The 21,807-nt window shown below is 39.8% G+C and overlaps 2 protein-coding genes across 3 annotated transcripts in view; both read left to right on the top strand.

Moving 5' to 3' along the window:
- The first annotated feature begins 369 nt into the window (after positions 1-369).
- Positions 370-19,587, top strand: tbc1d8b (TBC1 domain family member 8B). 2 transcript variants are annotated; one of them, XM_077504791.1, is made up of 21 exons: positions 370-633; positions 7,446-7,556; positions 7,662-7,780; positions 7,919-8,144; positions 8,665-8,905; positions 9,976-10,183; positions 10,292-10,459; positions 10,542-10,703; positions 11,240-11,390; positions 11,471-11,685; positions 12,727-12,844; positions 12,941-13,226; positions 14,026-14,155; positions 14,227-14,325; positions 14,458-14,526; positions 14,604-14,844; positions 14,933-14,998; positions 16,328-16,420; positions 16,546-16,593; positions 16,666-16,763; positions 17,500-19,587. In XM_077504791.1, exons 1-21 carry the CDS (start codon positions 507-509, stop codon positions 17,902-17,904), a joined length of 3,381 nt encoding a protein of 1,126 aa, XP_077360917.1. In that variant the 5' UTR covers positions 370-506; the 3' UTR covers positions 17,905-19,587. The 2 variants fall into 2 exon arrangements, with proteins under 2 accessions (XP_077360917.1, XP_077360918.1); XM_077504792.1 differs by lacking the exon at positions 16,328-16,420.
- A 375-nt stretch (positions 19,588-19,962) lies between these two features.
- ophn1 (oligophrenin 1) overlaps positions 19,963-21,807 on the top strand; it is a 42,836-nt gene continuing 40,991 nt past the window's right edge. Inside the window, exons 1-2 of the mRNA XM_077504797.1 lie at positions 19,963-20,036; positions 20,337-20,474. The gene's annotated coding sequence lies outside the window, so the exon portion shown is untranslated. The remainder of the gene's footprint in view (positions 20,037-20,336; positions 20,475-21,807) is intronic.

Below are 21,807 nucleotides of genomic sequence, written 5' to 3'. Positions count from 1 at the left end.
AACAGTAAATGTAGCTTATGCAATTTTTTAAACTATGTATCCCGTTTTATTAGAAATTTCACCTGCGTCACTCAGAGAGGAGAATTACAGTTTATAAAATTGACACAATTTAAATCAGCATGTTAGCCAACACTTCCTGGAGGACAGGAAACAAGTGAGTTACCACAATGGAGTAGAAAAACTGAAACAGGTTACAGTTTTTCTTCTATTACTGAAATGAGTAGGCAAAAAAAACAAAAAAACAAAAAAGTTGTTGCATTTGAACTCAGACATGTTGATACTCATAAGAGATACCATACGGATCAACTTCCCCCTCCCACCTCGGAAAAACTACAATCCCACAATACTTTGCGCCTGGCAACATTTCTTGTCTACGTGGGAAGGGAGGCATCCCGACCGCGGACACAAACAAAAATATTCAACGATTTTGATGTGTATATGCTAAGCTGGAGGTAACCGTGGCATGACAGGAGGATTTGGAGGCGTGCCCGCTGACGTATCTAAATATGTGGCTCAAACCCGAAGAGATCCTACTGAAAAACGCCTTTAAACTGTGGGTGACCGAGAAGGATAATGAGTATTTCGTGCTTCAAAGGAGGCGAGGGTACGGTGAGGGTGGAGGCGGCTTGACAGGTAACGTCCGTGGGTATTTTCACCTCGCATGTTTGGCAGCTGCTGTGTTTTAAGCTACCAAGTCACGAATGACCATCGCGTTTTCTGTTTGACGGGTTTTTTTTGTTAGTTTTTTTTCTGGCGATCGATAAGACTGTGCATACAGTTACAGTAGCATGCTAGAAATGCACTGCAACAGGTTTAATGCCAAATAGTGAACAGATGGCTTGTCTTTAACATTGTTCTCTGTCAAAGTGTAATGTTTTCTAGCATAATAGTTGCCCGACGGTTTGCATGGAGCAAAGTACAGGGGATGTTGTTTACACGGTTTATTGAATTTCAAGCTGGCTGGCCTGTAGCTATCCTTCAGGTTAGCTTGAATAATTATAGAGTATTGACATGATTGCATCATCTTCATTCAGATTCTGAGAATAAATAATGAATTTTTCTTACAGAAAATGTGGTGTAGGTGCATTTGTTTACAGCCCCAGGTCACTTTGCATTGACAACACAAAGTGGATGAGTTTTTAAAGCAATGGCTAAAAATTGTACTCAAATAAGAGTACTGTTACTTTTTAGTGTTACCCAAGTGAAAACTTTAAAAAAAATAGTCCTCCATAATAACAAAGAAAGGCAAATTGAGAAACAATAAATGCTTTTAAATTAACTTTGTTTACATGTGCGTAGCAGTACAATAGGCTCACCACGTACAGACCTATTTTTTTGTGTAGAATTTGATTACATAGAACTGTGACACTTGTATTCACCCACATTTATCAGCAATGTCGACATCTGTTTCCTTACTCAAAAAAATCCGGGTTCTTCCAACTTACATCTTTATATTGAGTGTTGTGCATACATTGCAGATTGCTTTTCTTGGGTCCTTTTGACATGCATAACTGAAATTTGGCTTTATTCCACAGCATTACATTTTCCAAACATAGACCGAGACTTTCTCAAATTCCTAGTGGACATCTTGTAGGCTGAAATGCTGACATTTGTGGGCAGACACAGATGACAGCGCATGACATACATGTAGCTGTTCTTCATAGTCCATTTTACTTCGTCCTTATCCTCACTGATGTTGCGGGTGAGCTGGAGCCTATCTGAAATTATAAGTACTTGCACATAAGTGATGAACAGAATCTATCTGGATGAAACAGTAAAAGTAGCGTTTCTTCTTAACAAAAAATACTAAAATAAAAGTAAAATGCATGTTGCATCTGAACTGCTCTGACACGTACAATTTATCCAAAAATTTGCAGTAAATGTATCTCTTTGCCACCCACCTCAGTTTTAACCTCACTGTAATATAAGACTTCCAATAAATGTCAGCAACTGTCTAGACTCTTTGTGTTGACTTGTGATGGCACTCTGCATCACAAATTAAGACAAGCAGACTATCAACATCGTTCCAACACTAAGACCCCATCCTGCCTTAGCGATGATTGTGTTCCACCATAGAGGTTCTTCTTTTTAGGGCCCGAGCAGCGACCGCTGCGAGGTCCCTATTGTTCCTGAAGGAATTCTTATTAGGGCCCGAGCAGCGGCGGCGGCGGTGCCGCTGCGAGGCCCTATTGTTTTTGTAGGAATTCTTCTTATTATTATTCTTATTATTATTATTCTTATTATTATTCTTCTCCGCAAACAATCGCATTTTTGAGACGCTAAACGTGAACGAAAACTCACCAAACTTTACACGCACATCAGGCCTGGCGAAAAATTTGATATTTTAAAGTCGCCATACATGATAACAGAAAAATGGCTCCATAGCGCCACCTACATAGGTTAAACGGATCCCTGTCCCGCTACGATTGTCCTATGGCGACGAAAATTGTGTGGCACCCGTAGCACATCCAGATGAACAAAAACCTCTTTGATGTGTGTACCCTAAAATAGACAGAAAGTGAGGTATGATCATCTGACTGTCCAATTTTGGCCCAGTTTTGCACATTTACAGGGGTCATACTTTTGCCCGCTTCTCCTACACGGTTAACCCGATTAACTTCAAACTTGGGATGGACCATCTCAACACCTGGGACAACATCATTGTAAAAAATCTAAAGTTTTTGATATACTATATGACGTCGGCGACGCATCAAATTTAGAGTTTAAAAATTCTTACTTCATGAAGCATTGCCGGTTGTACGTTTAATCTAGAGCTACGAAAATTTGTACACATATGTAACAGGCTATGACCTACAAAAAACTCTTTTTGAACCATATGCTAAACCTCACAGGAAGTCCGCCATTTTGATTTATTTTGGAACGTGTTGCCATTTTTTTGGCCATTTCATTGGGGTCTTATTTTAACGAACTCCTCCTACAGTGTTTATCCGATCATCTTCAAACTTGGTGTGATTCATCTTAAGATGTTGAAGATGAAAAGTTATTGAAAGCTTTGTATTTCGTCGCACGCTGTTGTCATGGCATGCACTGTTTGCAAAGGAAAAAAAATATCCTTAAAGAAGCATTGCCAGTTGTACGAAGCAGCTAGAGCTACGAAAATTTGTAGACATATGTAACAGCCCAAGATGTACAAAAAAGTCTCTTGGTGCCCTGTGCTAAACCCAACAGGAAGTCCCCCAGGGGCCGGGCATCACATTTTAAGCTAAAAAACTCCTCTTTAACAAAGCATACCCGGCTGTACGTTTCACCTAGATTACCAAAATTTGTAGAGGTATATAACAGCCCTCGAGGTACAAAAAACTCTTTTTGAACCATATGCTAAACCTAACAGGATGTCCGCCATTTTTATTTACTTTGGAATGTGTTGCCATTTTTTGGGCCATTTCATAGGGGTCATATTTTAACGAACTCCTCCTACAGAGTTTATCCGATCATCTTCAAACTTGGTGTGACTCATCTTAAGATGTTGAGGATGAAAAGTTATTGAAAGCTCTTTATTTCGTCGCACGCTGTTGTCGTGGCATGCACTTTTTGCAAAGGAAAAAAATCCTTCTTAATGAAGCATTCCCAGTTGTACGAAGCAGCTAGAACGACGAAAAATTGTAGACATATGTAACAGCCCAGGATGTACAAAAAAGTCTCTTGGTGCCATGTCCTAAACCCAACAGGAAGTCCCCCAGGGGCCGGGCATCACATTTTGAGCTAAAAAACTCCTCTTTAACGAAGCATTCCCGGTTGTACGTTTCACCTAGCGCTATGATAATTTGCAGGCATACATAAGAGCCCATGATGTACAAAAAAAAGTCTCTTGGAACCATGTGCTAAACCAAACAGGAAGTCTGCCATTTTGATTTATGATGGGATTTGTTGCCATTTTTTTGGGCCTTTTTCAGGGGTCATATTTTAACGAACCCCTTCTACAAAATTTATCCGACTGTCTTCAAACTTGGTGTGTTTCATCTTAAGATGTTTAAGATGCAAAGTAATCGAAAGTTTTTTATTTTGTAACACGCTGTTGCCATAGCAATGCATTGTTTGTCAAGTGCTGCTTTTTTTTTTTTTATACACATGAAAACTCATGAAACTTTGCAAACACATCAGACTTGTCATGAACATGAATTTTCAGAGATTTATTGTGCAATTTGCAATAAATAGCGCCCTCTAGACATTTTTACGAAGCATTTCCGATTGTATGATTATGCTAGACCTACAAAAAAGTATTATGTAGCCATTTGCCAAACCAAAGAGGAAGACCGCTATTTTGATTTTATTTTGGGAAGTATACATCATTTTTGGCCTTTTTCATGAAACTTTGCGCAGACAAGGCATGGAAAAAACTAACATTTTTAATGGTCCTTGTTCCATGTAACAGTACCCCAACGTGCCAGTACCCCGACGTGCAAGTAACCCAACGTTGTGCTCAATAGCGCCCTCTATGCATTTTTATGGAGCATTTCCAATTGTATGATTCAAGCGATACACAACTAAAGATGACTTGACCTAGATTTGTGAAAACTGGGAGGCATACCTATTAGCTTAAGACCTACAAAAAGTATTCTGTAGCCGTATGCTAAACCTAAAAGGAAGTCCGCCATTTTGAATTTATTTTGGGAATTGCGCACCATATTTTGCGTTTTGATTAAACTTTGCACACACAAGGCTTGTCAAAAACATTTTAGATGGTCCTTGTCCTATTTGACAGTACCCCAACGTGCCAGTACCCCGACGTGCAAGTACCCCAACGTGGCCCGGGTTGCGAGGGCCCTTTATAGCTGCTCGCAGCTCTAGTTATTATTATTCTTCTTCTTCTTCTTTTTCTTTGTTATTATTCTTTTCCGCAAACAACCACATTTTTGAGGCACTAAACATGAACGAAAACTCACCAAACTTTACACGCAGATCGGGCCTGGCGAAAAATTTGATATTTTAAAGTCGCCATACATGATAACAGAAAAATGGCTCTGTAGCGCCACCTACATAGGTTTAACGGATCCCTGTCCCGCTACGATTATCCTATGGCTACGAAAATTGTGTGGCACCTGTAGCACATCCAGATGAACAAAAACCTCTTTGATATGTGTACCCTAAAATAGACAGGAAGTGAGGTATGAGTATTTGAATGTCCAATTTTGGCCCATTTTTGCACATTTACAGGGGTCATACTTTTGCCCGCTTCTCCTACACGGTTAACCCGATTGACTTCAAACTTGGGCTGTACCATCTCAACACCTGGGACAACATCATGGTAAAAAATCAAAAGTTTTTGACATACTATATGACGGTGGCGGGGCATCAAATTTACAGTTTCAAAATTCTTACTTAACAAAGCATTGCCGGTGGTACGTTTAATTGAGAGCCATGAAAATTGGTACACATATGTAACAGACTATGATCTACAAAAAAGCCTGTTGGTGCCATATGCTAAACCTAACAGGAAGTCCGCCAGAGGCGAGGCATCAAATTTTGTGTTTCAAAATTCTTATTTAATGAAGCATTCCCGGCTGTACATTTCACCTAGAGTTACCAACATTTGAAGACATATGTAACAGCCCTCAAGGTACAAAAAACTCTTTTTGAACCATATGCTAAACCGAACAGGAAGTCCGCCATTTTGATTTACTTTGGAACGTGTTGCCATTTTTTGGGCCATTTCATAGGGGTCTTATTTTAACGAACTCCTCCTACAGAGTTTATCCGATCATCTCCAAACTTGGTGTGATTCATCTTAAAATGTTGAAGATGAAAAGTTATTGAAAGCTTTTTATTTCGTCGCACGCTGTTGCCGTGGCATGCACAGTTTGCAAAGGAAAACATTCCCTCTTAATGAAGCATTCCCAGTTGTACGAAGCAGCTAGAGCTACGAAAATTTGGAGACAAATTTAACAGCCCACGATGTACAAAAAAGTCTCTTGGTGCCATGTGCTAAACCCAACAGGAAGTCCCGTAGGGGCCGGTCATCACATTTTGAGGTAAAAAACTCCTCTTTAACGAAGCATTCCCGGTTGTACGTTTCACCTAGCGCTATGATAATTTAGAGGCATACATAAGAGCCCACGATGTACAAAAAAGTCTCTTGGAACTATCTGCTAAACCAAACAGGAAGTCCGCCATTTTGATTTACGTTGGGATTTGTAGCCATTTTTTGTGGCCTTTTTTAGGGGTCATATTTTAACGAACTCCTCCTACAAAATTTATCCGACTGTCTTCAAACTTGGTGTGCTTCATCTTAAGATGTTTAAGATACAAAGTTATCGAAAGTTATTTATTTTGTCGCACACCGTTTCATGGCGATGCATTGTTTGCCAAGTAAAATGCTGCTTTTTTTTTTTTGGTCTAAACATGTGCAAAAACTCATGAAACTTTACACACACATCAGGCTTGTCATAAGCATGAATATTTTAGAGATTTCTTATTAAATTTGCAATAAATGCTTCAATAGCGCCCTCTAGACATTTTTATGAAGTCTTTCCGATTATATGATTCAGCTAGATGTGTGAATATTGGCAGGCATGCCTAATATATTCAAAAAGTATTCTATATAGCCATGTGCCAATCCATTTTGATTTTATTTTGTTAATTGTGCATCATTTTTGGCCTTTCCATGAAACTTTACAAACACAAAGCATGGCAAAAACGTTTAAAATTTAGATGGTTTCCTATTTGACAGTACCCCAACATGCCAGTACCCCGACGTGCAAATACCCCAACGTGGCCCGGGTTGCGAGGGCCCTTTATAGCTGCTCGCAGCTCTAGTTATAACTGGGATTCGTGACTATACCTGCATGGTTTAATAGCGACAGCTGAATGCCGCAGCTGAAGCCATCTACAACTCGAGAGACCCTTTCACGTCTCAAGCTTTCAGACGGTTTATGTCTTTTCTGTACAGTGAGATGACCTTTGTCTCTCAATGAGAGCATGATGTATTATGTTTTGCAACAAAATTCCTCAAATGCTATACTGGGAACGCGCTGAGAAGTCATTTACCCGCAGCAGCAAGGCCAGTGGAAATCTGAAGTCTATCTGTCTACTTGTTAATTATTCATGGACGGCATATGAGAGTTAAAGCGCCAGATGTGGTAGTTGCGTATCTCTGACGTAGAGAGAAGAATCACGTTCCACCCTGTCAGCTCGTGTAGTGGCACAATCTATTAAATGTAAATCTAAATGAAATACACATTTTTCAAAAAAAAACCAAACAAAAAAACACATTGACATTGTCATTATCTTTTGTGAAGTTAGAATCTGCACACAGATTGTGTATTTGATAATACCGGTATTTAGATTTTATTGGTGAGACTGATATGTACCATGTTAATACACCAGAAATAGATTTCTAATACTGTAAATTAAATATAATTGTGCCTTGTAGGAATATGAAGGCCACACAGTGTTAGTTAAAAATATCACTGCACTCTATATTGCAGGTCTCCTTGTGGGAACGCTGGACACAGTACTGGACTCCACATCCAAAGTCGCTCCTTACCGCATACTGCACCACACGCCGGATTCACAAGTGTATTGGTCGATAGCATGCGGTATGCGCTTGTGATATCATTCCATTCTTACTATATTTGTACTTTCAAATGCAGTTTAGAAAATAAAATATCATTTTTGCAATCTGTTTCTGTATGTTGTGTCAGGCGTCACCAAAGAGGAGATATTCAAGCACTGGGATTGGCTGCTGCAGAATATCATGAGGACCCTCTCTGTCTTCGACTCCAGCGAGGACATCACCAGCTTTGTGCAGGGCAAGATCAGAGTACGAAATCCCAAGGACTCAGTGCCTAATTGCTATTCATTTCATTGGACCGCACCATAGAGGGATGTTTTGGTGTAACATTAAGCATCGTTATGACACCAGCAGCTCACCCTTAATCCTATATGTTATATTTTTCAGGGTCTGATTGCTGAAGAAGGGAAGACGTCTCACGTGCTGGAGGATGATCCTGAAAAGTTCAGAGAGGCGTACTTGAGGTTCGAGAATTGGTTTTCGCTGCCGCCAGAGGAGAAGCTGGTCACGTATTATGCCTGTAGTTACTGGAAAGGCAAAGTGCCCTGCCAGGGTTGGCTCTACCTCAGCACCAATTTCCTCTGCTTTTATTCCTACCTGCTGGGAGCTGAGGGTGAGACTTTTGATGCTTACAAAAAGACACTTACATAAACAGCGGTGTCCTTCTTTGGCCGTTTTTGTCCACATACACTGTCTGTCATTTTGCATACTTTTAAAAAATATTTTTTGCTTATTTTAGTGCAAAAAGTTCTTAATTCATTCACTCCCAGCCATTTTCACAGAAGCAATCCTGTTCGCTCCCCGCTGTTTTACTGGATTTTGACGGATTTTGCAAGGCCCACAGAATATCAGAATATTGTGTTCTATTGCTATAAAAGCATCTTTTTTTTTTCTTTTTTTTTTACATTTTTATGTTTTTGGGGTGAAACTGAATGCAGACATCCCAAAAGTGTGAAAAAAATAAATAAATAAATTAACGAGTGATTTTCACGGGCTGAAACTGAATGCAGACATCCCAAAATGTAAACAAAAAACAAAGACAAAAATGGACATAAGTGTTTACGATATTCATATTTGAATTCAGCCATTATTCTGTCTTTTTCACAATATTTCCGTTTTGCTTGCATCTTTAGTGAAACTGGTCATCTCCTGGGACGAGATCTGGAGGTTGGAGAAAACATCAAATGTCATCCTGACTGAGAGCATCCATGTGGTGGCTCACGGGGAGGATCACTATTTCTCCATGCTGCTGCACCTCAATGAAACATTCGTCATCATGGAGCAGCTAGCTGACTACTCCATTAAGCGCCTTTTCGATAAGGAGGCCTTTGAAAGAGAGAGAGCACTCTCAGACCCGCTGCAAATTACCAAGAGGTGCTGTTTTTTTGCTCATTATGTCTTGAGTCATATAGCATGTAATAAATTCATCCATTTTTACCAACTTAAATTACCCAACAGTTTTTGGCCTTAATGGCAGTTTCATTTAGTTTATAACAATTTGTGCTAGATCAGCTAATAGATGTCTGATTCAAAATTGTACCCCATACAATACTATGCAATGGTACGATACAATAGCATTCATCCACGAATGCACTCATATAAGAGCAGTCAACCATGCCACAACTAACCTCAATCATGATTCGAGTAACACCTCCCACTCTCCAGCAGCAAAACACTCTCTTCTGCCCCTTTATTCCCAATATGCAACCGTATATTTGAAATAGCCATACAATTTGCCTGCATTACACTTGGCTAAATATTCCAGGCTACTTTCAGAACATCCAACATGTCTGCGATAAGTGTCTCCAATAGTTATTTGAAATTGCAATAATGGCAACATTTCTGATGTGACTGAAGTTGACTATTTGTATAGTTTACATATGTATTATGTAAATTATCTATAGCTTGTATAGGGAGTACTTAAGTTACGTCGGAGTTCCGTTCCTACGCTAGCGATGTAACCCGAATTTCGGCTTAAGTCGACTTTCCCCATTAAAGCCAACATTTACGTAAAAATAATTTGCCAAAAAAAAAAAATCTAAAATACATTAAAATAAAAAAAAGATGCTGTACTTTCTATTACTGCTTAGGTGGATGGAAAAGAAGGGTGGGGAGGCTGATGTGGGAAAAAAAAAGGCGAAAAAGCCAAAGATACTCCCACAAGTGCTAGCACAAGCTAAAGACTAAATAGCGGACGAGGGGAAAACGCTGCAGGGTATATGGCGGACGAGGAGTCAAAATGGCAGATGGGGCCAAAATGGTGGACCGGGCGTAACCTGTGTAAAGTCGAAACACCTTAGGTCGAGTGCGCCTTAACTCGAGGACTCCCTGTATGTACAGTATTTAACTCACTCCTTTGCAACATAAACCCCACAAAATAAATAAACAATCAAGTGTTCATGATATTATTCATCATGACTTTCTTTTTTCCCCCTCTCCCACAGAGGCCTAGAGGCTCACGCAAAAAGTGAGCTCTTCCGGACATTTTTCAGGCTTCCCAAAGAGGAAAATCTGTTAGAAGTGCATGAGAGTTTCCTGTGGGTGCCTTTCAGCCATTTTAATACACTTGGCAAGATCTGTCTATCTGAGAACTACTTGTGTTTTGCCAGCCAGGACGGGAGCCAGTGTCACATCATCATTCCAATGCGCGAGGTAGAACACCAACGCCTTCACTTGATTTATTTCCATGCTGACACGTCCTTCCGCCACACGTAATATGATGAAATTACTTTCTGGCTGGCCAACGTCGCCATCTTCCAGGTCGTAAATGTTGAGAAGCCAGATTCAAGCAGCCGTGCTTTGACGGTGTATGTGCGTGGGAAAAGGGCACTCCGTTTCACTGAAGTGCGCGACTACCAGCGTCTGGCGACAACCATCCGCAGCAGATGTGGGATTAGTGCCAGCCCGCAGCACTCGGCCTCAGCAGAGGTAACAATTCTTCATTGTTACCCTTGTACGTTTTTGTTTTTTTATTTTCTAACATCAACCATCCTCCATCCTTGTCACTAAGGTCATCCGAGGCGAGTGTCAGTCTCTTATCAACCACTTTGAGGACAACCCAGAGGACGTGACACTCATGGTGGGCCAGAAAGACAGCAGCAAGGCAGTAAGCACAGAGGCGCTCATGACGGTTTTCCACCCTCAGGATGTTGAAAACCTTGACCCCAAAATGGTATGGGACAAACACACTAGCATTTTGGACAAAGTCGATACTGACTAATGACTGATGGATGTGGAAAAAAAAAAAAAGTCATAATATACATTAGTCCAGAGTGTTTGAAAAGTAAGCTGCCGCCAGAAGCCCCCTCCCGGTCCATGAAAATTACGTACTTTTATGAAAAGGTTGGGGACCACTGCATTAAAGAAATAACAAACAAAAAAATGCCATAAGTAAATTATTTTTAAGTATTTTAAAATAGGATGTTTTCAATCACCCTATATAAGGACTAAAATATTCCGATTAAATCAGGGCCAAGTTCGGTCCTCGAGAGCCGCTATCCAGCCTGTTTTCCATGTTTCTCTCCACTAACACACCTGATTCAAGATCAGGATCGTTATCAAGCTTCTGCAAAGCTTGCTGATGAGCTGATCATTAGATTCATGGAAAACAGGCTGGATAGGAGGACCGGACTTGGCCACCCCTGGTCAAAACAAAAATGTTGGTTAAAACATTTTCAATGCCAGAATCCTTATCCTCATGATCAACAGCTTAAAGAGAAGATGAAGGAGCAATCCTGGAACATCCATTTTTCGGAATATGGCCGCGGTACAAGTATGTTCTTTACCAGGAAGACACGCGACTTGATTGTCCGTGGAGTTCCTGAAGCCTTGAGAGGAGAGCTGTGGATGCTTTTCTCAGGTATTTTTTTTTTTTTTTTACACTTTTTTTAAATTAGCTTTCTTTCCATTAATCGATGTTGACATGCTGCAATGAATAAGGAGCCGTAAACGACATGGCGACTCACCCTGGGTATTATACGGAGCTGGTGGAACAGTCTCTGGGCACAAGCACGTTGGCAACAGATGAGATTGAGAGAGACCTTCATCGCTCTCTGCCCGAGCATCCTGCCTTTCAGAGTGATACAGGAATCTCCGCCCTACGCAGAGTCCTCACCGCATACGCTTATAGGAACCCTAAAATCGGCTACTGTCAGGTAAAATCTCTTTCATGTTGGTAACTGGATGCATTGTTTAGATTTATGTGTAAAACGGTGGCGTTGATTTGTATTATCATTCAAGATTTAGGATATAAAATATTTTTAGAATATTTATTTACTTATTTGCTCCCAAAAACGTAGAAATACGTTCTATTTTAAATGTATTAAGCATCCCAAAGATGTATTTATATGTTTGTTTGTTTTTAATGCTAGAGCATACAGAAGGCTTTGATGCAGCCTCCCAACTGCAGAGAACTGGTGGAAAAAATAGTAGTACTTACAAAAACGGCCAGCAGGTGGCATCAGAGCATAATAGATCAACCAGGGCCATGATGAAAACAAGCTCTTTCTCCACAATTTGAAGCAGATTTGTGAATAGTTATGCAGCTTAGCTATATTGTAATGCTAATTGCTGCAAAACGGTAAGATAGAAATGTACTTTATTCCTGATGAAAGAAGAGACTCTAATCTTTCATGGTTGGGGCGGCGTGGCTCAGTGGTATGGTGGTTGTCTCCCAACCCAGAGGTTGTGGGTTCGATCCCAGGCCATTGTGACCATGTCGAAGTATCCTTGAGCAAGATACTGAACCCCCAATTGCTCCTGGTGCCGCGTCATCAGTAGGTGAATGGGTAGTCAAAAATGTAAAGCGCTTTGAGGGCCTTCTAAGGTGGAAAAGTGCTATATAAATGAAGTGCCATTTACCATTTGTTAGGTTTATGTTTTTCTAGCAACAGAACACAATATTCTGTGGGCCTTGGGCCTTGTTTTGCAAGGCCCACAGAATATTGTTATATATTATTATTATTATTATTATTATTATTATTATTATTATTATTAGTCAAATTCATTAAAACAGCCGGTAGCGAATGGGGTTGCTTCAGTGAAAATGGCTGGGAGTGAATGAGTTAAAAGGGGTGCACTGAAAAATGCACTTAGGCACACATTATTAGCAACCTTTCAAGGGACACAAGCGTGCTTAATGCTCATTATTTTCTGAGAGCAGTTAAGTCAAAGAGTGACTCATTTCTCTGACTCAGGCCATGAACATTCTGACGTCCGTTTTGCTGCTCTACGCCAAAGAGGAGGAAGCCTTTTGGCTATTAGTTGCTGTCTGTGAGAGGATGTTGCCCGATTATTTCAACCGGAGAATTATAGGTGAGAGAATGGTTGATTGAGATGGGGATTTGACAAAGGGCCCCCATCGAGTTATGTCAGTCTCTAGGTGACGATACGATGACTTTGTTTCTCCAGGGGCTTTGGTCGACCAGGCTGTTTTCGAGGATCTGATTCGTGAGAACCTCCCCCAGCTGGTGGAGAACATGACAGACCTGAGTTTCTTCTCGTCCGTCTCTTTGTCCTGGTTTCTCACCCTCTTCATCAGCGTGCTGCCCATCGAAAGCGCCGTGAATGTGGTGGACTGCTTTTTCTACGACGGCATCAAAGCCATCCTGCAGCTCGGCCTGGCCGTGCTCGATTACAACATGGACGCTCTGATCAGCTGCCATGATGATGCTGAAGCTGTTACCATCCTCAACAAGTAAGCGTCTACTCTGAATTCACATTAGGGGCTGGGCAATAAATCAAATTAATTTGATTCATCGTCATTTTAACCCTGTAAAGCCCGAACCATGAAACATTTGAGAGAAAATTCAGATTCTTTGTAAAGTATTTATTGCTCCCTTTGAACAAACAAAAATTTTAGTTATTTTTTTAAATGAACTTCCACATATGAATTTTGATTTGTGTCATATTTGATACATCTGGTCACAATGCTTTAAATTTGTACATTTATAACTGTCAAAAATATAATAATAAACAGACATACCAAACATATTAGTATTTTCAAAAATCAGAACATTCCCCACTATTAATAAGTATAGGTGTCTCTCCTTTCTCAATTGTGGAGATCTTGAAAGGTTGCTGGAAAAAGCCATCAGCTAGGTAATACTGCCCTATAATAGATTATCTGTGCATGTGTCAGAGCATATACGTAATGGTTTTAATGGTAAAAAAATATATTGTACTCATGAAATAGAGGGCTCAAAATGTCTTGTATTTAATATGATACCTTCAGCTACCAACTACTTAATTGTGGCATATAAGCACAAACTATGAATGTTAGGTTTATGTTTAAACTGATTTAGAATACTGCACATTATTGTTGTCTAAACATTTTGCACAGGAATTATTTTTAGATAAATGAAACTTTTAAATAAATATTTGTTGGTTTCATTAGATTAAAATCGTCATCAATGACAAAAATGTACATTTTATTTTTTTGGCTATAAGGCCCAAACCTAATCCACATTTAATTTTTTTTTTCATTTGCTCTTTAGATTTTTTGATAGTGTGACAAACAAAGACAGCCCACTGCCACCCACTGTGCAACAAGCCCCCGTAGCCAACAATGATAAATCAACCCACTTAAACGTGGACATCAGCGAACTGATCCGAGAAGCCTATGAGGTACTGCAGCCTTTTTTTTTTCACCCCAAATCCATTTGACTGTGTTTTTGAGTTCATTTTCTCTCCTCTAGAAATATGGCAGCATTCGCTCAGAGGAGGTTGAAAGTTCACGAAAAAGAAACAAGCTTTTTGTGATCCAGACACTGGAGGACACAACAAAGCAGAATGTTGTAAGTCGGCACTCTATTTCGTGTGTTCCCTTGCTATTTCGCCGTATATCGCAGGAACTTTTTTTTTTTTCATGGGCTTGAGGCTCGCTGCAGTGATTTCGAATTTGTCAGTAACGATTGGTTTCCTTGCAGATTCGTGTGGTCTCCCAAGACGTCAAATTTACTCCTGCCCATCTTGACGAGCTTTACAATTTGTTCAAAGTGAGTGACACAAGTAGCTGTCCTCTAAAATCTTGTGTGTCTTCAATCTAGTCGTCATTCCGAGTATGTTGTTTCAGAGGCAACATTTTCTCAGCTGCTACTGGACAATGAAGAGTCCAGCTCTGCTTCACCACGATCCGAGTCTGGCCTACTTGGAGCAGTACCAGCTGGGCTTCCAACAGTTCAGCGTGCTCTTCTCCCTGCTGGAGCCTTGGGCTTTCTGCACCAACAAGAGCACGCTTTCGCTTTGGGTTTTCCGCTTAATCGACGAGAACCAAGATGGCTTAGTCAACTTTAAAGAGTTCTGTTGCGCTCTTGGTGAGTGTTCACGCCTCTTTCTTTTTTTTTTTTGTCACAAATGCTGCTTTAAGTTTCTTTATTCAGTAACATTATGCACTATCTGCAGATAATTTGTACTGTGGATCTTTTACAAATAAGCTGAAGTTCCTCTTCAAGCTGCATTTACCACCTGGTAAGTGTCTTGAGAAACGCTCCTTTAATTAATTAGGTAAGCAAGGGTTGTGCTGGACTTCTTTGTCACCCTCTCAATTGCATTTTTTTTTATCTCAGAATGGCAATTGTAGTTCATCAAATCGTTCAGTCAACACAGAAGCAGCCGATAGTGAACGCAAACCACTCCATATCCGGGACAGTGGTGTTTATTCAGTGAGCACATTGCTTGGTGAGGGAGAACGCCCTTGAATCTATGACTCTGATCTGCATGATGCGCCGCTATGCGCTTGAAGGCAGCGTCAAGAATAGTCTGCATGGGGTACAACATCTTTGCCATGGTAACGATCGCTGCGTGGAACCGTGAGGGCATTTTGCGCTTTCTGTGTCATGACGAAGACCATTTGAATTTTTGGCTCACAGCTTGGCAGAAATACTCGCCATGCTGTAAGTGTGTGAGAGTGCGAGAGACAGAAAGACGCTTCGGACGGACAAGTCCTTACGTGACCTGCTCCAAACCTATTTTGAGCAGTACAAAAACTAGGGCTGGGTATTGCCGCCAACCTCACGATACGATAATTATCACGATACAGGGGTCACGATACGTTACGTGTCGCGATACATATGTATCCCAATACATGATCTTCAAGCCGATATTTTACATTAACTCATTCATTCCCAGCCATTTTCACAGAAGCAATCCCGTTCGCTCCCGGCTGTTTTACTGGATTTTGACTGATTTTGCAAGGCCCACAGAATATTGTGTCCTATTGCTATAAAAGCATGGAATCTATCAAAAGAAAGATTAAAGTCTCTTCTTTCATCAGGAAACAAAAAGAATGTTTCTATCGGTTTCCATTTTGCAGCAATTAGCATTAGAAGAGAGCTAAGTTTCATCAGTTTTCACAAATCTATTTAAAATTCTAAGTTCTAATTCTAATTTAGCTTTTTTTCTAGATGGCCCTGGTTGATCTCCTTTGCTCTGCTGCCACCTGCTGGCCGTTTGTGTAATAACTACCATTTCTGCAACCGTTCTTTGCAGTTGAGAGGCTGCATCAAAGCCTTCTGTATGCTGTAGCATAAAAAAACAAAACAAAAACGTATAAATACGTCCTTGGGACACTTAAAACATATTTAAACGTTATTGGGAGCAAATGAGTTAAGTATGCTGTGTAATGTTTTAACATTGTCAATGTATGTTCTTTTAATAAATTCTTTGTGCTGTATTTGATGCAAATATTTTATATGACCAATGTTTTCTTGGTTAATAATTGACAACACTTCCACTTGCTTATGCTCTTATGTCTCTTCATCTTTTCCTCTCAGTGCTCTTACAGTCAGTCTCTTGTAGCTTTCACAGGTAGTCCTTTGCACGTACAGGATCAAAGACTGCCAAACTTTTTCGCAACGACAGAAGGCTCTCCTCGCTTGAGTAGACTTCCTGGTTAGCGTCTTGACTGCTTCTTCCCTCCTTCAAGTCTCATCTTTCCCCTTTCCTTAACGTTTCATCCATCAATACATCACATTTCTTCATATGGTTTGCTGACATTTAGCCCATATATTTTACAGACTTTGATCTTCCAGAAGATGGCGTGATCAAGAAAAGTCCTGAAAGAGGTACTTTTACATTCACGTGTATTCAAATGCTTTGTGCAAATGCCAACATGATTGTGTGTGTGTAATTGAAAGGTCGAGGAAAAGTGGACCTGCAGGCCTACCTGAAACAATGGCAGAATGAAATACTTAGGAAAGAGGAAACCATCAAGGACCTTCCTAGAATTAATCAGGTAATTGAATTAACGTGTTATACTCATTCGTTGCGCCAGAATCTATATGCATTTCCCCCCCCCACATATTAAAACCATATATGAGAACATGTTTTGTTCAATATACCCCAAATCAGCAAATCAAGAATTAGCGCACAGAAACATCTTTCTGTACATCCTTCTTGGAAGCAGTCACTTTCTGCTCACCTGGCACACCTCGTCTTCAAGGTGTGACAATACGAGTAACGAGAGACTATTATGTGCAGTATGTTATTATTTTGTGCTTCTTTTTCTTCTGATAAAATACATTCACGATGTGTTTAAAACATGTGTTTTGATATGTTTGCCACTTTATAAAATGGCAACTATGATATTGTTAATCTCTGCTAAAGCAATTAATATCTCCTTGTTTGAAAACCGACCGAAAAGTACATTTTAAGGAGTGCTTCAGCCGTAGACATTTTGCAAACTGTGACTTGTGTAGCGTGACACATGCGTTTCCTTTCTGCCGACACAAACAGCCGCCCGGTGTTTTTCTCGTCATATTAAAAGGTGGCAAATTTGCCACTTTTTTTTCTCGTCATATTGACCCGGCCCTCTAAAAAATATATATATTTGTACGTGGCCCTAATACGCCGTCGTACGTTTTCGTCAAACATCCGATTGGGAATTATGTGGTTCTAAAATGTGGCCCCTTCAAGCATTTAAGTTGCCTGTCTATGCATATTTATTTAATTATTATTTTGTTTAATCTTAGGCTCAATTCATTCATTTCTCCAAGACCTTGTACAACATTTTTCACGGCGACCCAGAGGAGGAGTCTCTGTACCGCGCTGTGGCCCACGTGACCAGCCTCCTTTTAAGGATGGAGGAAGTGGGCCGGAGGTTGCAGGAGCCGAGCAGCCCGGCTGCGTCCTCCAAGCCCACCCTTGCGCACGGGGGGGACGAAGCTTCTCTCGCACCCAAAATCTCCGACGCCCCCAGCCCGCAGGAAACCGGACCCGAGCCCGGGGCGGACTGGTCCTTTTCGTTCGAGCAGGTGCTGGCGTCGCTGCTCAACGAGCCGGCAATAGTCGGCTTCTTTGACAGACACGTTGACATTCAGAGTAAAATGACGCAAGCTCAAGTGGCCCAGCTGAAGCTAACAGGAAACGGCAAGTGATTGGCTAGATGAATGGATCAGCGGATGAAGGGCAAAAAGGGCTGACATGCAAAATCCTTCATTGGCTTCAAGGTGCATGCACATATGAGGCATCTTTTCAATCTTGTATTGTTCACTAAGGGACATTCCTATGCCACTATTTCCTTGTACATCAAATTAACAGTGTTTTTCACTCACATTGTTGACTTTCATATCACTCATTTTGTAGATTTCACAGACAGTCTCCCTTTTCCACATTTGCCAGAATGCCATAGAGCCCATACAATATAGCTAATATTGTAAACAAGACATAAGTACTGTTTATTGTACAGAAGTCTGATAGAAGAGGTTGTTCTATAACCGCTGATGTCATACTGACCTTCATATCAACCTAGTTTGCTTCTGGCAGATTAGCCCCGTTGTACTGTTAACGCTTATGACCAATGTGATGTATATACTGTATGTTCTGCTGAAGTGTGTTGCGTCCTGTAAATCTGTTTGGAGAAGAAGAATTGTCATTTGTTTCTTAATTTGCAACACTCACTGTCAGTACAGTGTAGCTCGTACCCCTGCACCCGTATCACCAGTGCGGTGGCTCAAAGTAGATTCCACTAGTTGTGACTCAGCCCAGTAGAGAGCTGCTTGGAATGGACGTTGAAGGATGTTTTACTTTCATTAAATCTCAGGGTGCAATTTGTATGCGTTAAAAAAAAAAGTGATTTATCCTGAGAAAAATCCTATGAAATTAATGACTGAGCGAAAACATTATTGCATGTGTAGCACATTTTGACGCGCGCCTTCAACTACATGCAAAGTGTGTTTTCTATTTATCTGTGCTTTTGCTGCTTGCGTCCCAATGACTTGTTGCACATTGTTGGAGAAGATGCCTACACGTTGGAGGCGTTCGGGTTCAAAAGGTCCTGGGTGCTTTCGTTCTGAGGCTTTATTTCTTCTGGGATAGGAAAAGACTTGATTTGAGTGCCAGTAATGTTTTTTTTTGTTTTTTTCATTTGTTAAAGCATTTAACATGTATAGTCTGTACTGCGATTGTGAGTACAAACCAGCATCACCTTTGAAAACTGATGACATTGTTTACATGTCTAATAAAATGTTGCATATATTATAGTCAGTAAATAATGCCTAAAGCCATACTCATTATTCCAGTATGATGGCTTACTTGATGCATTGAAATAGCTGTTATACTTCAGATAGATTTATGCTTAATTGATCAAATATAATTATATTGAACTGATTGAAAAGATAGACATTAAATGTATTTTTGTCTGTGACAAGAATGTTATTTTTTTACAAATATGTTCTTGTTTTGTCCAAGTATAAACTGAAGTGCAAAATTGATTTCAGAGCAACCTTGATGTGAGAGAATTTGACGTTTTAATTTGTGTTTATTTACTCTGTCGCGCATTTCAAAAGAACGGTATTAATTTTGTTGAAGGGAAAAGTAGAATTACACATGATTGCTTTGTTGGGATTTTTTTCTCCATTACATAAAGGTAGATTGGAAAATCCCTCTGAGTGATGTATTTAATTCATTCAGTCATTTATGCGTGCAGTTATTGTCTGCTGCGTTTGCTGAGAATGTGACTTGCCAATACTTCTCTTGCTTGCCTTTTTTTTCTTTTTTTTTTAAATTTAATGTTATTAATGATGTTGTTGTTCCAAAGTAATAAAGCGTGGTCAATCTTTTAATAATATGGTTTGGATTCTTCTTAGTGCATCAATTCACTGGACATTATTATCTATGTAAATGGCAACATTACAAATATACAACTCTGGGATTAAATCTTATCGAAGCTCTTGATTTTGCATATCTCAAAAAGACTTGGGGAAATGTGTCATAGTTTGATAAAACTTGAGTTTGATATTTTAGGTCATGATTCCAAATGATCACAGCAAGAAATTTTGAAAAATTAGCAGTCAGTGTTTGCGCAAAATCTTGAGGATTCTTAATAGAAACACACACAAAAAAAAAAATAGAAATGAAAAAGGCCGGAGAAGTCTACTGAACAGCTGAGATTTATCTGGGGTTAATTCGAGGCACTTTAAATGGAGGCAGGTGGGTGGTGATTGACTCACACACATCCCCAGTTACTAGAGGATGTGGACACTTAATTGTGCAATCTCATTATATGGAGGTAAATATGGTGCAAGAAATTGTAGGGGAAAAAAGTATAAATTTGTATCTGTAAAAGTTGTGATGTGTGTACGTTAAAAAAATGTACCTGTAAAAAAGAAAATGTGTACTAAAAAAAATGTATGTTAAAAAAAATCTGTACATAAAAAAAAATTGGACATATAGAAGAGGTGTAAATTTGTATCTGTAAAAATAGAAATGACAATTAGTAGGCAAAGTCGCCACTAGGAGTCACACATGTATTTTTTTCTGTTGCTGTCCAGCCAGTCACGTGACTTTTGCACCATTTTTCTCGCTACAGATGGTGCCGAAAGATTCATTTTCGTAGAGCTCCATGATTTGTACGTGTAGAGAAGGTGTCGGGCTCTGGAGGATTTGGGAGCGGCTGAAGCTGAACCTCATTGGTTCAGCCAACGACAGTGAGTTGCTCTCAAAAGAGGTATTCTCTTCTCATTAGTATACACTATGTCCGGAATCACAAACACACAGAGTAGCGACACCAGCATATGCGTCATTTTGGAAGAGGACGTTGCAGGTGTGAAAATATCAACATGGTTCAATATAACAGTGTGGGAACAGTTGAAATGTTGTTGACATGCAGAGACCTCAAAATTGGCAAAAAGCAAGAACGAAAGTTTTACTAACACCAGGTGAGGATTAAAAACTGCCCAAAAGATACTAAGTTTAAAATATATAAATAAATACATCTATGAATCCCTAAGCTCTTTTTTTTTTTTTGTCCAAATTAAGCACCTCAACTCATTTCAACATAGTTCCAAGGCACCAAATGACACAACATCCAGACAGTTCCAAAATAACACTTTTAATAACACAGTGTGGAACAGCTTAAACGTTGGTTGACCCGCAGACCTCAAAGTAGGCAAAAAGAAAGCTCATACCTTTTGGCACACTTTTCGCAACACCAAACTGGAAACTGAACTGAAATGAACTGGAAATACAGTGGTCCTAAATGGTCATAGTTATGAGTGGGAAATACTGTATAGTACCACCGACCCTTGTATATGTTCAAAATGTGCTTTCTCATAGCTTTTCTAAATGTTTGATATTATAAACACATAATTCAACTACAATTGATAGGTTTTTTTTTTTTTTATTATTATTTTTTAAATCTGATTAGCTTGAGGGTTCTTATGCTCAGCATTTGCTATTTGGTGCTATTTCCCCACAGCAGGACTACAAGCAATGATCCTCTAATTAGATCATATTCTCGTAAAGTTTTCTATTTGGCTGCACTTCATAGCACAAGTGCAACAGGTTGGAGATACACTTCTTGGACTTTTCAATTCACACACACTCTCGCCCGTCTTCCTCACTTTTCGTCTCCCCCAGTCGCAAATCACACTCACCTTCATGGCCCCCAAAGCATACATAAATTGCAGAATTCAAGCAATCAAACAATCAACTGTCCCGTCACAGTTTTATTTTGTAACTTGTGGTATTTTCATTCACTGTGTGCCATAACAACAGAAGTTAACTTCATTTAAAAATTGCTGCAAAGATCAAATATAAACTATGAAGCACAATAAATAAGATAACGATAAAAATAATTAAAAAATACAATTAGTCAAGTTAGAAACTCATGTCATATCAGTTTGATTAGAACTTTTTTAATAACATCCATTTTCTTGACCGCTTGTTCCTCACAAGGGAACACTGAAACGAACAACCATCCACACTCACAAGCACACCTAGGGACAATTCAAAGCGGCCAATTAACCTGCCATGCATGTCTTTGGAATGTGGGAGGAGAC

The sequence above is a fragment of the Festucalex cinctus genome, chromosome 18 (assembly GCF_051991245.1).
Source record: "Festucalex cinctus isolate MCC-2025b chromosome 18, RoL_Fcin_1.0, whole genome shotgun sequence".
Classification (NCBI taxonomy): domain Eukaryota; kingdom Metazoa; phylum Chordata; class Actinopteri; order Syngnathiformes; family Syngnathidae; genus Festucalex; species Festucalex cinctus.
Note: the sequence above shows the minus strand (reverse complement) of the source record. Positions and strands in the feature narration are given on the sequence as shown.